The sequence below is a fragment of the Lissotriton vulgaris genome, chromosome 11, assembly GCF_964263255.1.
Source record: "Lissotriton vulgaris chromosome 11, aLisVul1.2, whole genome shotgun sequence".
NCBI classification, from domain to species: Eukaryota; Metazoa; Chordata; class Amphibia; order Caudata; family Salamandridae; genus Lissotriton; species Lissotriton vulgaris.
Genome location: NC_141699.1, coordinates 555278714 through 555299455, shown reverse-complemented (window position 1 = coordinate 555299455; position 20742 = coordinate 555278714). Strand labels below are relative to the sequence as shown.

Genomic DNA, 20742 nt, shown 5'->3' with positions numbered 1-20742 from the left:
TACAGAGTGCGCATTGAAATCGCACAGTTAACAATGTTTTACTAAGTATAAACACTGTCCTGGCCCTGCTATGTGCCTTAGAACAGCTCACTTTGAAAAAGTAGTTATCAAGTTTCTGAAACACAATTAGAAAAATCCTTTCTGGAATCTTATATCCTTACTCCCATATATAGAATAAGGCTTATCAACACCCATAGCTGTTGGGTATACAGGGCGCTGAGGTCATGGTGGAGTGTCCTAACCTACACCTATGAATAGATACCAAACGACTTTCTTCATTGTCACTTGCTTAATAGGTAATCTATCCACCCTCACACACAGTTGTAAGGAAGAGGGACCATATTGGCTCCCTTTAGTCTGGCCCTGAAATCGAAGTAAAAGCCCTGCGAGTGTCACCTGTCCGTCGGTGCCCCAGCTCTGAAAACGAGCGGAAGTTGAGGTAAGTTGCTAACACGCCCTTCCTCCTTAAGTAGCCTTCCAGCAAACATTAGCAAGTCCCTCATTCTATGACGAATTAGCTTTTCAGAGCTGGGGCACCGACGGACAGGTGAGACTCGCAGGGCTTTTACTTCGATTTCAGGGCCAGACTAAAGGGAGCCAATATGGCCCCTCTTCCTTACAACTGTGTGTGAGGGTGGATAGATTACCTATTAAGCAAGTGACAATGAAGAAAGTCGTTTGGTATCTATTCATAGGTGTAGGTTAGGACACTCCACCATGACCTCAGCGCCCTGTATACCTAACAGCTATGGGTGTTGATAAGCCTTATTCTATATATGGGAGTAAGGATATAAGATTCCAGAAAGGATTTTTCTAATTGTGTTTCAGAAACTTGATAACTACTTTTTCAAAGTGAGCTGTTCTAAGGCACATAGCAGGGCCAGGACAGTGTTTATACTTAGTAAAACATTGTTAACTGTGCGATTTCAATGCGCACTCTGTAAATCTAGGATGATGTCGGTGTCTGGTATGACGATGGGGCTACTACCACACGTTTGTTGGGTTCAAGTGTAAAGCCATTTGGTCTAAGCACGGTAAAGTTATGTGCTTACTGTGTCTTTTATTTTATTTTTACACTACAGAGCAGGGCCTCATTCCCCCGAGCGGTTGCCGGGTGAGGTGAGGTTATCACCCACACAAGGCTGGGTGAGTATCACCGTGAGGAAAAGCCTCAGTGTGATCGAGCTAGTATGCTCTTTATAAATGCAGAATGCAAATTATTCATGCATGTGTGCCTGCACGGTCCCTGTGTTTGTGCGCTTGGTTGGTGTATGTGAAACTCGGCGTTGTCTGACATACTGTCTTTTTGCTTTTTTGTTAGGAAGAAGAATCATTCCCTTCCTTCCAGTGGACATTTAAGTATTTAAAGTCCTGGTATATATGTAACTTCTTTAGTACATGCTTGAATTTTTCTGGTATATATGTAATTATTTTTACATGTTTGGATTCATTACCAAAACAATCTAAATGTAGTTGCAGTAGCTATTTTTTTCAATTGGTCCTGAAGAAAGCCGGGTCAGATACCCTAATGGCTGAAACATGTCGACCTAACTGCACAGCGCTAGAGAGTAGTTTGACTACCCAGCGTATTTTTAATCCTTGACACCAGGACTTCTGTCGAAACATCTTCTATAGTACTGGTAGCCAATTTTATTATTTGAGCACTGCACTTTTTTCATTGACACCACCTGTAGAGGTAGATTATGATCACCTTTTTCGACATCCACTCCCGCACTGACATCATATGGGCGGACCTGGGATGGCATGATCAACAGTTCGCACGTGACGCAAACTCCACCACATGGGTGGTCTGATGGGAATTGTTTCAGCCTCCCATCACCAATAGCTTATACTTGTGGCAGCCTTGCTTCACGCATTCACCACCAGTACTGCACGGGTACTGTTGTAGGCACATACTCTCAGTGACTTGATCTGCTCTATTTGTGTGTTATGTATCGATATAGGGGAGCGAGCAGACAGGTCATAAAACACTCCCCCTGACCCCCCCTTTTGTTTCTATTTTATAATATCAAGATAGAAGGATCAGGTGCCATACAATATCACAAAGGCGCATAAAGGGCAGGCAAAACAGTTGGAGGTCCACAGTTAGTTCGATCTCATTTAAGACAGTGGCGCTAAGGCATACAATTCAGGATAAACAAGCGTACAATTACTGTTCGCACCAGTTAAGCGCCCGCCCGATGGTACTGAAGTACCGTGAAAAGTATAGGCACAGATAAAAAGTCGACAGTTGACAGAAGAATAGACCCACTACGCTGACCCGAAAAAGGAAGAAACAAAAGAAAAAGCAAGGAAAGATAAGAAGAGAAAAAGGCCATAGAAACAAATGGTAAAAACAAAATGCCCCTCCCCCAAACCTCCACCCTGCACCCCTGCAGATGACTACGGCCTACCCCCCTAGCAGCGTGCCTGTCGCCCCAAAAATGAACCAGAAATATAGAAAGAACAGAGGGGAAAAAAAAGAAAGAAAGAAGGGACTAACTCTCTGCCCTAAAAGGAGAAATGGAGGAGGGCTATGTCATACGCGTTCCCGGTCTCTCCCCACCGCCTTAACGAAGAATCCCCCACAAAGCTGACACGATCGAGCAGACCACAATAAAACAGTACACCAGAGGAAACTATAAATCCCGCCCCGGACTCCGTTAACCAAATAAAGCAATCCCGTTACCGATAAAACAATAGTGTGAAATCTCAAACAACAGTCTCAACCTTGGCCCAGTCGATCAAATTTGCTGATCCCCCTCCGATAAGTAGAGCCCCACCTTAAAGTTGTCAAAGTTTACACAGAAGTTGCCGAATCATGGTCTATCAGACGAATAAAGGATGGCAAGTCCCAAAGCAGACGATCGGGTCCAACGATGCCCCTCCCCGACTCCAAGACCAGGCACTATCCCGTCCGCCATCTTGATGGACCAGCTGGGAAGTGGGTGCAACACAGTCCAACACAGTTCACAGTTTCGAGCAAAAGTCTCCAAATCGGGAACAGCAGTGAAATGTTCCGCCAATTGCAGATCCAAAGATTCCGACCTTTTAGTTGAATCGCCAATCTCCACATGTTCGAACCGTTCCACTTCTGTAGGGGCAGGTATAGCTTCAAGCACCGGGTCTGATTGCACCGCTGGGGTAGCTATTGGGAAGTGAACTGGCCACCGGGTCTCGGGCAGCAAGTCAGTGTCCGGTCCCGATCCTCTAATTCCATCCGCTGCCGACATCATATTCCAGGCCTGGGTTTCCATAGTCGCCTGAAGTGCCTCAAGGGCTGCCATCACTGACCGCAATGACGGGCCGCACTTAACCTGCTCCGCCGGGTTCCGTATAGCATCGGACATAGTGATCCCCACGGAGAGGCGCCTTCCCCGGGGTAAGATTAGTCAGAGCAGGAATGAACCGTGAGGGACAGATAGTCAATAAGCGTCAGTGCGCACCAAGACTCCGACCCAACGGCACCGGCGATGCGAACGCCAGGCCTCCGGGTCCAGGACCCACACCACCTCGGGCGTCACTCGTCTCCTCACCTCCGGTACAGTGCCAGGCAGCAGATCGGCAGCAAAGCAATCAAAAAGATGTCGGAAGTTCCATGGACCGGACCCTGCCGCTCTCTCCGGTCCGCTGTGTTCAACTAGGACCCGGCAGGACCAGCACTTGAGACCCCGGCTTCCAGACTGGGTTAGGCCTCAAATCAAGCCTCGACATTACTCCACTCCACAATGTCGGAAAAATCTCGGGATTGCTCCATCAGACTGCAGAGTAGTTCATGCAGCCGGATATGGGGCGGGAATCAGGATAGACAACAGGATCTTCGAGCGAAAGACGGAGGTCGGCGGAGCCGGGAGGCTATGCGGCCATCTTGCTTGCTGTCGTAGCTCCTCCCATGAGGTACTGCCCTTTTACTGTTTCTTGCACACACTCGCCTCGCATTAATTTCATGTACGAAAACTATTCACTTTCTTTCGCATCCATTTTTTAGTAATAGTATAGCTCTTCACTCCCTGGCAGCCCAGCACCCAAGATAATGTGCTGCATGGTTAAACACTTTTAAGGCCGAAAATGCAAGAACCGTGCGCAGCCGAGGCCTGTGTTTCCCCTTTTGACGCCAGTGCACATGAGCCGTAAGAAATGGCAAGGAACTTGGGCTGCCTCTACGCTAATAATACGATCTTGGACCCTGGCGGCCTCCCCCCCCCCCCTCCCCCTTCCCATGTACTCCAAATGTGGCCGGAGGGTATGCCAAGCAGCACAGAGACCAGGTTACAGGCATCTCCAGTGAACGCAGCATCGGGGCTACCTGGGCATAGCTGAAAGTGCGGCGTGTGTGCGTCGTGGGAGGCAATGCTACCCATAGAGGCATAAGCAGTGCACTGTGCAGCATGGATCTCTTCCGCGAGTGAGCCAGATGACATGACATTTTGAGTCATTAAAGAATTTTGGGGACCGACTGAACTTAACACCAAGGTCACAAACCCCTTGCCTGACCTCAAGATGGCCGCCTTAGTTGTTCTCTCCACGATGCTCCACCACTCCTGGCCAACAGAACTGGTCATCGACCTGATCTTAACCACACCCCTCACCTGACCTTGATCCTGCTCTACCTCTAGCACATGTACTCTTCGAACTTTCCCTCGACCATGGAGACCCTGCCATTTGGCCAATGGCCGGTGGAGCTTCCTGTTAACTGAAGAGGAGACGGGCTGTGGATCCCCCCCTTGCCGTCTCCTACCAAGCTGGACATTGGGCAGACGTTCCTTCGTCTCTCTGTCGTATACCCCTCCTACCCCTTCACCCTACCCCCTTCCCCCTCTACGCTCCCTTCTTCTTGCCTTTTATTCCTTTTACCCCTTCGCTGTGGGGGTTATTCCCCCGCTGTGCTGGGGGAGAGGGGGGCGCGCACGGCGCCCGCATGCTCATGACGAGCTCAGCTCGTTATGAGGCACGGCGCTCCTGTGCTCCTGACGAGCTGAGCTCGTCACAGGTGCATTGGCTCCCGTGGAACGTTCAGCACAGAAGGAGAATTCTCCCCGCACCTGAGCGTTCCACAGGCCATGACGAGCTGAGCTCGTCATGAGCACCGGAGCGCCGTGGTTCATGACGAGCTCAGCTCGTCATGAGCAGGGAGGGGTTAATGTTTTTCTGTTGAGACCTAGCTATCTGACCGATGCGCGGTGGAGCTACCAGATGGCTGAAGAGGAGATGGGCTGCGGATTCCCCCTCAGCCATCACCTACCCAGTAGGACCTTGGTTAGACTTTCCCTTCAAATGTCACGTCTCTCTGTTGTATCTTAACCCTACCTCTTTCTCCCATACCATTCTCACTCCATTTTCCTTTTCTTCTATGCTCTTTAAAGGTTTTTACTGGTATTATTGGTAATATGTAACTGATGTAAGTTTGCAACTATGTGGAACCTTATGTAAAGCGCTCTGATACCTTCGGGTCTAGCCAGCACTATATGAAACTCTTTAAATAAATAACTATGCCAATGCTTGTATTAAAGAGTTTGGGCCCTGTTTGCACCCCCACTGCCCCCTTTTATCCCTCCCTCATACTCCCTGTCTCCTCTCTGTACTGCCTGCTCACACCTGCTGCCTTCCTGTACCTCCTTGCGCTGTGCACTATTCCACCTCCACCCCCTCCCCTTGTGGGTGCCCCTCTGTAATGGCTGCCCTTTTCTGGCTCTTTTAAGGGGGAGAATGATGGAGAGTGACTCCAGCCTATCACCCCCATAGCATAGGGACTAGGACTATAGACAGGACCCCTGCCTTCTATATATTAGAGCATTTTCGTGTCACTTTCCTTAATGTAGGGCTTATGAATTTAAGTTAGGGGATAGATATACAAGTATTAATCATGATCTGCCCATTTGCTAACGTGTTAGGATATTTTCCATGGAGTTACGCATATTGCGGGCCCTGTAGGCCTTAAACGAGACAGACTCCATTTTGCTTTCTGCCTGGTAGCTCGAGAAGGCTTTCTAGGTCAAGTGTAGTGTTTTAGTTTCAAGCTGTTGTTCGCTTGGAGAGAACCGGCTCAGGCTGGCCCTTATCGAAGGAATGTATTTTTCTCCACTCCGAAGACACAACTTCAGGCCGGCCGGCTGGGAACGTGTCCTTGGTACGGGAAGGTACAAGAATTTGGTGGGCGGCAGGTTGCTGGCCGTAGCTTTCCATGAAGGAACGGGCTTTGATATTAGCGAAGGTGTTAGTCAGTTGTCAGTTAGTCCGTAGGCGGCATCTAGCCGTTAGTATCTCTGCCATTAATTATTTCATGGCGGACAGTCGCCATCTTTGAAGTCCGAGAAAGATTTAAGACCGAAACTCTCTGAGAAAGACTGAAGGAGAATTAGCGCGGAGCGCACTGGTACAGAGAGAGAGAGAGACGGTAGCTAATAACCAGCAAGGTTCCGGTGGCCTGGAGGGAAGCAGACGAGGTTGAGCCTAGTGGTGCAGACGTGTACTTGTGACGGCTGGGGTGTGACTGCGAGGCGAGCCAGGACACAGAGACGAGAAGGGAACCTAGATGACTGCCGAGCCCAGACTTCACGTTAACAAGGTGATCTCCGCCCTTTTCCCAATTAGCGCGCATTCTAATCTTTACCTTTTCTTTACAGAAATTATGTTGCATAGTAATGTGATATGTGTTTATTGTCAATAAATACCCTAGTTCTTATAGAACTAACGTGTGCCTTGTGTTCCTGTTCAATCTTGGTAAATGGATCTCCTAGTCGAAAGTTGTTTATATGAACGGATGTGAAATCCCGATCAGGTAAATAGTGATCGAACAAAGAGGGAGTGAGTAGACCTTTGATGCCAAGAATAGGAGGTACATCATATAATTTGGAAACCGTATTAAAAGTCATTATTATAGTTTTATCCCAAGTAGATAACTGAGACATTGTCCCGATAACTGTTCATAGGAATGTGGTCGTCGTTGATATGCGGCGTTAGTGAGAACGTTGGGGGGGATTACCAACGCGTATACCCACAAGATTGTGGCTTGCATAAGTGAGAGCGTCAGGGAGGACACTGGCGTGTAGATCTACCGGATTGTGGATCGTTTGGAAAAGGGAGCATTGGGTTCTGCAGGCCCATGTGTAGACGCACCGGATTGTGTGTCATATCTGCCCTAGGGTAGACCGGTCTGGGTCGGGGTGGCCGCGAGACCAACTGATGTGAATAAGATATTGTAGAAAATCTATGCATGTGTATTGCTATTCCCCATCCTTAGGTGCGACCTGTATATCTATCCATATCCATTGTGAATACGTTCTAAGGAGGGAGGTGAGTACGTTTTGGCTGGGTCATAGGGGCCCCTGGGGGCTGATCCCATCTAAGCGGAAAATCCGGCCATTACACCCTCCCACTCATATCAGTGCTACTTTCACTTATACTCGGAAACAGGAAAATGTGCACAGCCATCTCTTTCTTTGCTCTGTCTGTCGGCTCACACACATCTCTCAGTCCGGAATCCATCCTTGGTGCCCCGCCGTCAGCTGGTGGGTGGTCATTGCCTCTCTGAACTTCTGCCTTAGTTTGAGGCTGATAAGTTTTCTTTGGGAAGGGCAACTATTCCCTCTCTCTTTCGTGCTTTCCCCCCTCTTTCTCGCTTTCTTACGCACTCTTCCTGCCTCTCACATATGGTTGAGTTCAAATATTCAAGCACAGTTTCTTTCTTGTGCCTTTTAAAGATTTCTGTCCCTCAATCCCATGTGCTCTTTTTCTTCTTGGGGTGTCTTCTGCATACACAAGCGCTCCCTCTTTATGCATCTGTCGCATGCTCTCTCCTTCTTTCTCTCTTTCTCACAAACTCTTTCTGCTCTTCTGTCTGGTGTTCATTCAGTGCTTTGTGCACAGACTACCTATTCCTCTCTGTCTTCCTGTCTATCTATTCTGGACATTGTTCACCCCTATCTATCCACCATGCCACATAATTCCACTACACAAATCAACTCCACACCACACATTTCCACCCCACACAATTCCAATCCAACCTACATAGTTCCACTCCACACCACATAAATCAAACCAAAACACAAGTGTGAAAGACTTTGTGATTTACAATGCCAATAGCTCTGACTCTCGCAAATGCAAGACCTATTTCCATTACTAATGCTTGTTTATTTTTACTATGCACATATTATCTTTTCCACAGACACATTTTTTCTTGAATAGGGTTTTTTCGTTAGTTTGACTTTTCCCCTGATTGAAGTTTCGTCAGCCGGATTTTTTCAAGCGAAAGAGGTGCATTAAAAAATCACATGATTCATTGAATAGTATGCATAAAAAGCTGCTCTGGGCACAGCTTTCTGTGCCTACTTTTGCTTAGTTTGAATAGGGGGTAATCGTATATCTGCACCTCTAAGAAAGAGAACTTTTACGAGAGCAGATTTACTGTTCCCTTTGTGAGTTGGACCCATTGTCCTTGGCAGCATACGCCACACTCAAAGGACCAGGGACACTCAGTCATTCACAGATTCAAGACGTCTCTGTCTCTCAATCAGTGTTTTTCAGCAGCTGCTCCCACACTGGGGGATTCCTGCCCCCCCCTCCCTTCGGGTTTACCTACTCCAATGCTATTTTGTAGAGAATTAAAAGCTCTCCTGTTCTCAAAATAGGTTTGATAATTTTGCATATAGTTGCCCTGTAAACAATCCGATTGGTTCCTGACATCTGAACGGCTGGTAAAGAGATTGTTTCTCCCACAGCTACAGTAAGATTTTATAGGAGCTCATTTATGTAATGTTGACTATGCTGGTGATTATTAAATTTGTTTAAAAAAAATATATTTTCTGTTTCCTTTACGCTATTTAATTTTTCTTTGTAAAGAGCTCTTACAGCAAGTCCTAGCATGGATCACGGTATAATACCTACTTTTAAAGAATAAAAATAAGAAAGGGTCGAGTAATTAGAAAACTGTTTTACTCTAAATATTTACAATGGTTTAAATAAATATATAAAATACCTAGTTTATATTAAATTGCGTCAATAGGTGACATTATCTTACTTGTAGAATTCACTTTTATATTGCACCATAAGCTTTTCTTGCTTGCCACTGTAGGAGTTTTTGACAGCTATTGTTTGCCATTTTTGAGGAATAAAACCTTTTGTCAATTGACTGAAACATTTCTTAGTTTTTCATGGTAAATTGGGACTTAATCATATTGGGATAGCAGAAAGCAGAATACTGACTGGAGAGGAGAGACGTCAGATTAAGTGATCTAGTTGTTCTTTTATTTATTTATAAAGTTTTATATAGCGCAAACTTGATCCCGAAGGATATCAGAGCGCGTTACAATTTGAGGCAAAGGCAACAAATCAGAACATTATGGAACTGATTGGTGAAGGGGAGAGCCTGGTGGCTTTGTGCGTATCAGCCCTGAGGATTTAGCCCCTGATATCTGGCATTTAGCAACATCAATCTAGGTACCATGTGTTAATGTTAATGGTTTGTATAGCGCACGTATACCCAGAGGTGTCTTGGCGCTAGCTTAGCATGAACAGGACAGGAAGGAATCGATTGTTGAAGAGCCAGGTATTCAGAAGCTTTCCAAAAGACAGCAGTGAGGGGGCGGCTATGATATTAGGGGGCAAGAGATTCCAGAGTTTGTCGGGTCCTGAGGCGAAGCTCCTACCACCCCATTTTGTTCTTTTAAATCTGGGGTTTGGAAATGTCATTGTTTATTTTGAACGAAGGTTTCTCAGGTTTGTGCAAAGCTAAAGTGTGCTTCAGAAATTTAGGGCCTGTGCTGTCAAGAGCCTTTTTAGGTCTCGCCCTGGAATTCGCATCCGAAGGATGCGTCCAGGGTCGGAGACTTATAGCTGCCTGACACCGGGGAATGAGGGACACAAAACTGTGACGAGCGTGGATTGAGCTGCGTGCACGCGCGTCAACATTCACGCATGCGCACATCACAGCCGCGCACATCACAGTCACAGCCACACCTCCTCCCTCCCCCCCCCTTCGCCGCCGCCGCCGCACCTACACACACACACACAGAGCAGGCTGTTCACAACACATGCACACGCAGGCAGACACTAGCGCACACATACAGACACACACTACACCTCCCCAGGCGGCCCCCCCCCCCGCCCGCCGCCGCCGCCGCCCCCCAGCCGCCGCCGCCCCCGCCCCCCCAGCCGCCGCCGCCCACACACGAGAGTACACGCACAGACAATCCCCCCGCCCCGCCCCGCCTGCAAGCTCTCACTTACCGGCTCGGTGTGCAGGTTCCTGGGCCGTCTTTTGGCACGCCGCAGGGGTCTCCTCACCACTCGGGAGCCCCGTGTTGCCTCTGTTACCATGCAGTCTGCCCTCGCTCTTTCGCCCGGTCTCTCTGAAGCGCCCCGGGACTTCAGCGTGAAGCCTGCATGTTTCGGACGTCCTCCTCGGCAGTTACTTCCTGTTTCTTTGACGAGCCCCGCCCACGTCCAAACAAAGGCTGCCTGACTTCCAGAGTGCGCCCGCGATGAAGAGACGGCCATTTTGTCAGCACACAAGCACCTAGCACTGTGTTTATTTGCATACTGGACTGTCACTGTGCTTTCGGTAACGACGTACAGCTTCGGAGACTGCACACGTTGTAAGCATATTGTGGTGCACGTACAACAGACAGCTGAGTGCATAATCAATCTATGTGAGCAAAGAACATGTTTTCATAACCCTTGCTATCCTTTCCATTTAATTGTTTTGTTCCATTATTTGATTACATTTCCTGATATTTGACAAATGATTTCCGTGTACATGCAGAGGATTAAGCAATTGCAGTGAAAGGACACGCTTATGATGCTATCGCTAATTCTGTGGTTTTATGTATGTCCTGGTGAAATTTCTGTTACACAGTGTAATCTCAGTTAATTTCTGGCATTTGCTTTACATTTGTGATGAAATCATGGCAATTACGTGATTACACCGTGACCAGATCAAGTAAAGAAGCTTCTGTTCGGGTCAATATCCCATGGCATAAACACAGGAAACAAGGTTTGCAAAGAGAACGTGTGCAGATGCTGTTCGTGCACGCGTGATTTTGCGACTTTTTCTTAGTGCAAAATATGTCCTTGTATCCAAGAATGAATGCGAGGATGTACATGGCAAAACAGCTGCCAAATGCTGGACCGATGTTTTTTTGTTATTTCGTGTACTTATTGAAGAATTCCATGTATTTTTTGCAAAAGAATTTACGCAAATATCGCACACTCCTAATATTATATTACATTTCCTATTAATTATCACACACCATTTGCACACAATTGCTAAGGTTATTCTTTCTGAAGGATTTATCTTCATGTTGGGTTTTTTGTTTTCATTATGACGGAAATGAACCTCAACTACGCAGCTAGGGCATGTTTAAAAAAAAATTATTTCTGAATGCAGTGCACATTTTGTGCCTTGCTTCTCTTGGAGCGTGGGGACGCAGAGCCTACATGGAGTGGCTGTATAAAGGACATAGCACCACTTTTTATTGAATAGAAGGTCAATATTTTATTAAGCGTAACATGAGCATACGTGCATAGAGGATGGGCTGGTGGAAGGCTGGGAGAGAATTACAGGCAGTGATGCGGAGAATTTCCCCGTGTTCGTTGATTACAGTTTCCAAGCAGCTGTGAGCACCAAGAGATTACGGTGCGTCCGCTCTTGTTCCTTGAAGACTCTTACTCTAGCGCTCTCTAGTTTGCTGTCTTGCCTGTGGGCATTTGTCCCCAGCCAGATTGCATCTTTAATCTGTGTGGTTTCTGCATGTCGTAAACTCTATCCCAATATTAATAGCTTTTTCGTTTTTTTTCCTTTCTAATTTACATGCGCTTAATTTATTTCATGCCAGCCTTTTAAATCAGAAACGCGCTCCGATTAAGGTCCATTGAGAGCTTTACATTACTGTTGCATGTGTGAGTGCAGAGTGCGTGCAGAGTGACAGTGAGTGCAGAGTGCGTGCAGAGTAACAGTGAGTGCAGAGTGAGTGCAGAGTGAGTGCAGAGTGACAGTGAGTGCGGAGTGACAGTGAGTGCGGAGTGACAGTGAGTGCGGAGTGACAGTGAGTGCAGAGTGACAGTGAGTGCAGAGTGACAGTGAGTGCAGAGTGACAGTGAGTGCAGAGTGCGTGCAGAAACAGTGAGTGCAGAGTGTGTGCAGAGTGCAGAGTGCGTGCAGAGTGACAGTGAGTGCAGAGTGACAGTGAGTGCAGAGTGACAGTGAGTGCAGAGTGACAGTGAGTGCAGAGTGACAGTGAGTGCAGAGTGCGTTCAGAAACAGTGAGTGCAGAGTGCGTGCAGAGTGACAGTGAGTGCAGAGTGCGTGCAGAGTGACAGTGAGTGCAGGGTGAGTGCAGAGTGCGTGCAGAGTGACAGTGAATGCAGAGTGAGTGCAGAGTGACAGTGAGTGCAGAGTGAGTGCAGTGACAGTGAGTGCAGAGTGACAGTGAGTGCAGAGTGACAGTGAGTGCAGAGTGACAGTGAGTGCAGAGTGACAGTGAGTGCAGAGTGCGTGCAGAAACAGTGAGTGCAGAGTGCGTGCAGAGTGACAGTGAGTGCAGGGTGCGTGCAGAGTGACAGTGAGTGCAGGGTGAGTGCAGAGTGACAGTGAGTGCAGAGTGACAGTGAGTGCAGAGTGACAGTGAGTGCAGAGTGACAGTGAGTGCAGAGTGCGTGCAGAAACAGTGAGTGCAGAGTGCGTGCAGAGTGACAGTGAGTGCAGAGTGCGTGCAGAGTGACAGTGAGTGCAGAGTGCGTGCAGAGTGACAGTGAGTGCAGAGTGCGTGCAGAGTGACAGTGAGTGCAGGGTGAGTGCGGAGTGACAGTGTGTGCAGAGTGACAGTGAGTGCAGAGTGCGTGCAGGGTGACAGTGAGTGCAGAGTGCGTGCAGAGTGACAGTGAGTGCAGAGTGCGTGCAGAGTGACAGTGAGTGCAGAGTGACAGTGAGTGCAGAGTGACAGTGCGTGCAGAGTGACAGTGAGTGCAGAGTGACAGTGAGTGCAGAGTGACAGTGAGTGCAGAGTGACAGTGAGTGCAGAGTGCGTGCAGAGTGACAGTGAGTGCAGAGTGCGTGCAGAGTGACAGTGAGTGCGGAGTGACAGTGTGTGCAGAGTGACAGTTAGTGCAGAGTGCGTGCAGAGTGACAGTGAGTGCGGAGTGACAGTGCGTGCAGAGTGACAGTGCGTGCAGAGTGACAGTGAGTGCAGAGTGACAGTGAGTGCAGAGTGCGTGCAGAGTGACAGTGAGTGCAGAGTGTGTGCAGAGTGACAGTGAGTGCAGAGTGCGTGCAGAGTGACAGTGAGTGCAGAGTGCGTGCAGAGTGACAGTGAGTGCAGAGTGAGTGCAGAGTGACAGTGAGTGCGGAGTGACAGTGAGTGCGGAGTGACAGTGAGTGCAGAGTGACAGTGAGTGCAGAGTGACAGTGAGTGCAGAGTGAGTGCAGAGTGAGTGCAGAGTGACAGTGAGTGCGGAGTGACAGTGAGTGCGGAGTGACAGTGAGTGCAGAGTGACAGTGAGTGCAGAGTGACAGTGAGTGCAGAGTGACAGTGAGTGCAGAGTGACAGTGAGTGCAGAGTGACAGTGAGTGCAGAGTGCGTGCATAAACAGTGAGTGCAGAGTGCGTGCAGAGTGCAGAGTGCGTGCAGAGTGACAGTGAGTGCAGAGTGACAGTGAGTGCAGAGTGCGTGCAGTGACAGTGAGTGCAGAGTGCGTGCAGAGTGACAGTGAGTGCAGAGTGCGTGCAGAGTGACAGTGAGTGCAGAGTGACAGTGAGTGCAGAGTGACAGTGAGTGCAGAGTGACAGTGAGTACAGTCACTCAGCACCACCACATTATCACTCAGAACCACCACAGCACCACTCAGAACCACCACAGCACCACTCAGCACCACCACAGCATCACTCAGCACCACCACAGCACCACCACAGCACCACCATAGCACCACTCAGCACCACCACAGCATCACTCAGCATCACCACAGCCCCATTCAGCACCACCACAGCCCCATTCAGCAGCACCACAGCATCACTCAGCACCACCACAGCACAAATATGTTCTCTCAATGTTTCAAGCTTTATTACAAATGTCACAAAAAGATGTTAATATTTCACTTCTGTTCTTGGATTTCGTTACAATAAAATACACTGAACATAATCTTCACAAAAGTTATTTACAAAAGTTTAAGCTATTGCCATTAAAAATTACAATCACTTTTATTAAGTATTAAAAAAAATTAAAAGCCATTGTTATTTGTAATATCAATACATCTAAGTCACGTAAATACAAATGTTGCATTACAAATGCTATAGGTGTCACATTTGCGAAAGTTATAACTATTGGCATTGTAAATGACAAAGCTATTAATTTAGCTATTTTCAAAACCAACACATAAATGAACATTTGGTGAATTACCATTAAAATATTTGACTTTTTTACTAAGATATTATTGTACTCTTTTATGCAAACAAAATTTAGATACTGCATAAATAACTTTAATAAAACATATTTTATATATAGCTTTTTATGTAAAAAAATAACTATAGCACAAAGCAAAAAACAATTGCCATTTACAATGCTAATAGCTCAAACTTAAATAATGCGAGACCTATTGCATTGCAAATGCTTGTTAAATGATGCAGAGTCTTATGATGGTCACCTATTCACATTGTTCAGAAAACTGCGTCAAGGAAAACACTGCCTTGCACTTTCCACTTCCAATTTCTTAAGGGGTCCTAAGTAAGGGGCCGATCTTCCCTGGAATTGGACATTTGTCTAAGCTCTAAAGGGTGGTTGCGCTGGAAGTAAAAATGAGCCTCCTGTGTACCCAAGGCAGGGAGAGCTTTAACATGGCTTTCACCTTATAGGACTTCAATTAATCAGATTTAACAAGAAAGAATTCATCTTCCAGAAATGGTGGGTTAATCTCCCAGGGAGATACTGGTTCCTTTTCAGGCTTCACTTTCATGAATAGGTATTCGTGAGCTTTGGCTTCACCCCCTGTCTTGGAAGGAATACATTGATATTTCTAACTATGTTTCTTCTTTTTGTCTTTTAAGAGAAACTTTCCAACAGTGATGACAAGTATCCAAGAGGCATCCGGCCTGACACTGGAAGGAGGTGGCTTTGGATCAGTCAGGCACGCTGGCGCCTCTCCCCTCTACGCCGAACCTGCAGGCACAGCGAGCTTTCTTCACTCTACCCCAGACCCGACCCTTGGCCTGACGCTGGATGACTTCATACCATGTCACCTTCAGAAAAGAGAACCCCTCCCACGTACTCAGGGTCCTGTGGTCCCTGGGGTGGGCCACACGCTGAGCCCGGAGCACCCTGCACTTGCAAAGGTAAGCGAGGTATCACCACACTAGAGAGGCCTACCTTCTGTGTTACTACCATTCTCTCCTCTGTGGGCCGTGTAGGCACGAAGGCTATCATGGAAGTAGGATCCAACCTACAGAGATCTTAGCATAGCAAGGGCCCACGTGTAATAACATCCATTGTCCACATACTCCTAAATATCATACTCTAACACCCATTTCTCCTGGACTTCAGCAATCTGCTCTATTGCATCCCAGCATCCAGTCCCCTGACACCCAGATCTCAAACATCCCAACATCCATTGAGAGTCTGCTGGCAGCACAACTCCCAGCCCTCCTGCACCCCAACATCGAGCTGTGAGGAAATCCAACATTTATCCAACTGCACACGGTTCCAGCTTTCCAGCCATGGAACACCCAGCACTCTGGCACACCAATATGCAGAGCTCCGATAGCCCTATATTCTGCCCCAGTGCACTTAGGAATCCACTTATCCTGTAGCCTGGCATCCGGGGCGGTCCCCTGCGAAGCATAACCTTCTGGTCCTATGCATCAAGCCTTCCTGCCTACCACAGTCCAGGGCTCCTGTATCTAAGCATCCTGACCTCCTGCAGCCACACACCTCCAGCGTTCCTCCTTCTGCGTATCCAACTTTCCTGCAGCCCGGCATCCATCCCTTCAATATGTAGGCAATCACCCCTCCTGCGCCCCAACATTCAGCCTGCTTGTAACGAAGCATGCAGCACTCGGCTCCGAAGAATCTGTCTCCTGCAGCTCCGCATCGAGCTCTTCTGAACCCATCTCCACTTGCACCCCAACATCCAGGCCTCCTGCAACGAAGCACCCAACCATGATGCACTGGAACATCCATCCCCCCTGCAGCTCATCATCTACGAATCCTGTAAAAACATACAGGTCCCTCTTTCTAAACATGTAACCCTCGTCCACCTGAGCACCGCGTGAGCATCCAGCCCACCTGCAGCTCCCCATTGAGCCCTCCTGAATCCAACCATCCTCATCACCTATACCTACTGCCCAGCATCCACCCCTCTTGACCCTAAGCATCATCTTTCCTACTTTGCAGCCTCTCAGCCTACAGCAGCTCAGCACCGGGCCCCGGAACCTAGATCGAGTCCTCTTTCACCTAAGCACCCCCCCCCCCCTGCAGTCGAGTGTCGAGCCCGCCTGAATCAAAGCACCCACTCCAACCAGAGCCCAAGGTCCATACTCAAGATACTTTGATGTAACGAAAAGCCCGGGGCACAAACCTACTGTGTGTGAGAGAAATGTTTCCCCACTAAGAGAACTTAACTTCACAAAACCAGACAAAATACACACTTTTTCAGTTAAGGTAGTGAGTGGAACCCGAGTGGTCTATTAGTGTTCAGGAAAGAGAACTGGACCTTCACAGATATTCAAACTATGCGTAGTTTAGTAGGCAGTGGTTGGTAGCACTGATGCAGGCTCACCCTCAAAGCTGCCAGACACCCTGGAAGCATAAAAGCTGCTGTGCAGTGACTCACTTTATTTAGGGGGTCGAGAGAGTATAATGTCACCCCTCAACGACAGGGAAAGAGATAGCATCAGCTGTATTGTAGCGGGTACCGTCTAAATAATCTTTATAGTAACAGCTAGGGGTCCCTAGACTTTATTTCAGAAGGGCACTGAATCTTGATTGAAATAAGATCCCCTGAGAAGCGAGGAAAAAAGTTCCTTTGGTATGTTCGGAATGACAGTTTGCAGATGGGGTTACTTATAAAGTTGCCATTTTGTTTGTCTGTGGTATATTTTCTTGCACACGCTCTTTAAGTCAACTAAATTGAAAATGGAGGCATTGTGGTTTTTAAAATGGAATTCTGCCATATGTGATAAATAGAATATTCGTCACTATATCTATGTATATAAATAATATATTTACATGTGCAGAGGGTCATAGAGCTCGATAAAATCTGCCAGCAGATCTGCCAGTGGAGCACGTGCCGTGGAAACTGTGACCCTGACCCCAATGAAATGGTTCAATAGATTGCTACAGTGATCTGCAGGTCACAGGATCCAATGCCAGTAAGATATCTTGGTGGATTAAAACACCTGCCTGCTGCACAAGATGTGTGTAGATGTATATATTGGTACGTGTCCTCAAAGGTATTTGCATTTTGTTTTTGATCTGTTATAGCATAAACCTTTGTACAATGAGCAGGAGCGCGCTTTACATTTAAATCTTTTGCGTCAAAAACAGTATCTCAAACTCGCAGTTGTACACACAAGGAAATTCTGTTTTCAGTGTCCTGTTTAAAGCACATTACAAAAACCAGGTTTTGATGAAGAGATGAGAGGTTAGAAGCATTGTATTGAAACAAGACAAGGCAGCACAGTACAGTTAGTTTTATATTGCATCTTTTTTTAAAAAACACAAATGATTTGAAGTCTGCTCTCAGCTTGTTGGAGCATTTTTAAAGCTCCCTCCACCTGGGAGCGGACTTCGTGTTTACTGTCACTTTACGGGAGTTTTGAAGTTGCTCCCGCCAAGTGAGAACAAACACAGGTTTCCCTGCTTGTGCCAGTTCAGACTGGGAAACCGATATGTCTCCTGGGTGGGCATCCCAGGACATAGCAGGAGCTAGACGTGGCAATAATGACTCTGGGAGGGGGGGCACGCGCCCCCCCTTCCCTTTGTAAGTGCAGCGTACTCTGGGCAATGGGTCCCCCGGGGCCGAAATTGGCTTGGGAAGGGGGTACTGCTTGCCCCTTTTTTACCTACAGCCTGGCCCTTTGGACTGGGGTACCCAGACCGAAATCAGCCTGGGAGGGGGGTCATGTGTCACCTTCCAATATAAGACCAGGCCTTAGGGAATGGGGTCCCCAGGGACGAAATTAGCTCGGTAAGGGGGCAACATGTGCCACCCTCCCGTATATTAATAAAAACAATCCCCCCACTCCTCTGGGACCTGGCCCACCTGGGGGACTAAAAAACACACAAGTGCTGAAGACCGCTTTTTTTCCCTTTTTATTTACTGCAGATCCTCCATGAATGCACTGCAAAAGTGAGACAAAAGCAGTTTTGGCCCAAGACGGGGTCCTTGTACGACTCCATCACCAGGCCGGGGGGGGGGGGGGGGAGCAGGTTATTCGTACCCTGCCCACCTGTGTTTATTTATATATTTTTCTTGTGACTAGGGTGAGTTCCAAGTCCGAAGATGGCTCTCACCACTTCCTAGATGAAGTGATAGCAGCCAATCAGATCTCGGCATGATATCTGTCGGATCCGCGGACCCTCCACATCTCTAGATATACATACATCTATTTTTTTAATTACTTGAAAACTACTGAATGATTTACACTAAATTACAAAAAGAGATCTTTCTGGACCAAGGTCTAGCTTTCTGCCAAATTTGGTGAAATTCCGCTCAGCAGTTTAGGCTGTATTTGTATTTGTGTCTAAAATCCCCATGAAGAAGTGGATGGAACAAACTGGTTTTGGGAGCCTCCCTTTTCTCGAGCCTCTGCTTGACGAATCATCTCTAAACTTTCCAGACAGCAGCTGAAGTGACTGGCACACTAGTTTTGAAACTTTTGTGAAGATTTGTCAAATGGCGCCAAAGTTATTAGCAAAACAATTTTCATATGGAAACTAGGTCCTAACAATAACTACCTAATGGCGACCGCCAGTAGGTAATATGTAGAGATATATATCTGTAAACAACGTTGTCGTCCTTTACCACCTTCTACACGGCGGATCAAGAATACCTTTTTTTGGTAAAGTTCCATTTTATTCTTTTTCCACAATTCTCACAAGTAATTTAATTCCAAGTGCACAAATCAGCAAACTCAATACTCCCTCAGGATATATATAGATTATATACAAACACAATTTAACATTTTAAACAAAACCACTTTATTCAAAAATGCCCATTGTCATTCTTATGGCTTTATCCGCTCTCTCTCTTGCTTTCCTCCACCATAGGTGCACGTGGTGAGGTATGATGGATCGAACACTCTGAATTTTGGGTTCTTGGATGCCCCGAAGACTTTACCCAATGGAGGAGAAGTTCAGTTCCATTCATGGCCAAAGAATGGAGGTAATGTTGCAGAGATGGGAATTTGAGTTGTTTGTAGCATACTGTGAAGGAGTGGCTTGGCTTGGGATTGAGTCTTGGCAAACTAACACACAAACACCTTACTTGGGATTCTACATGATTGAATGAAGTGTTCAACATTAACCTGTGAGGCATGGCCTGGTCTGAACCTAGTCTGCTTGAATTTGAAATACCTAACCCAGAAATCTCAAACTGAAATGGAATTCTCACTCGTGAGGAAATAATAGTTTTAGGATGTCCAAGTGACTAGTTCAGAGTCATAATTTCCAGGCTCTAGAGGTCATACAAAAGAGGGCACTAGACACAGTTCACAGAAATTCCAATTTTATCTCCGACTGGTCTCCAGAGACAAACTTCAGACTGAGTCCTTGCTGATGTTTAAAATGTTCTAGGACCAAATGTAAGCCCATAGGAATATAACATTTTAAGAGTCTGTATCTCGAAAACGGCTTGTCATGATCTGTATTTTCAGTTTGCAGGGGTGTCCACAGGGCGCTGGTACACGCTAGACCCACCAGTTGTAACAGGGAAACTGGTATAGGTTTCAGATCCAAACATGACGTGTCAATGTGATATCCTCAAGACCCTCAGACCTAGAAGATGGTTCAAATAGTTATGGGCTCAGGGTGACCAGTTTCAGCCATCAGGTTACAAATATCAGACTTATAAAGAAATGGAAAAGTTATATGTATCCAACTCAGGCATTTAAAGAGGGCCTTCACTGGCACTCCCAAAGTCAGGGATGGTGCAGTGTGAGTTGCCGTAATGTAGGCTCGCTACTTTTGTAGGTCCTTGGATCTTCTTACGAAGCCGGTGTCTTCAGTACGGTTCTGATCGGCATGACTGCAGGGAAGCTCACTTCCTCAAGACAGCCTCTTAAAAGGGTTCTGTTAACTTGGCCTTGCTACGGTCCTCATAATCAAGGGTCATCACCTGTGCATGCACCGAAAGTACAGTACCCTCTTCTTGAAGGGCAAGTGAAAGCACCAAGCTTAAGCCATAGTCCTAGGAATGTTCATAGCCTTAAGGGAAACAGCAACAAATAAGACATCTCTTGGTGCTGCTGTATCATAACTTCTTGAATTCCAGATAAAATACATATTACTGACATCAAAAGGAATTGACCTAAATTTGGGGTCATCGCTGGCAGATAACCTGTACCAACCACAAGTAAAGCTTCCTTTAGAATTTGAACTATCTCCAAAATAGAACAGCCTACATCTTTCAACGCTTTCATCCTGGGCTTTTGCAGTGGAAGAAAGGAGTCCGCTACTAACTGGACAAGGGATGTGGATTTCAAAAGATGCTCGACATGAAACAGAGTGAAGAGGTGCTTGGGTAATGTTGAGGAACAGATGG

At 47.0% G+C, this 20742-nt stretch overlaps 1 protein-coding gene across 7 annotated transcripts in view; it reads left to right on the top strand.

Moving 5' to 3' along the window:
• Nucleotides 1–20742, top strand: part of SORBS3 (sorbin and SH3 domain containing 3) — a 369145-nt gene that overhangs the window by 128977 nt on the left and 219426 nt on the right. For all 7 annotated transcript variants that reach the window (XM_086943626.1, XM_086943631.1, XM_086943630.1 and 4 more), the window contains 2 exons: nucleotides 15032–15316; nucleotides 19251–19365. In XM_086943626.1, the coding sequence (XP_086799752.1) occupies nucleotides 15032–15316; nucleotides 19251–19365 (400 nt within the window). The remainder of the gene's footprint in view (nucleotides 1–15031; nucleotides 15317–19250; nucleotides 19366–20742) is intronic.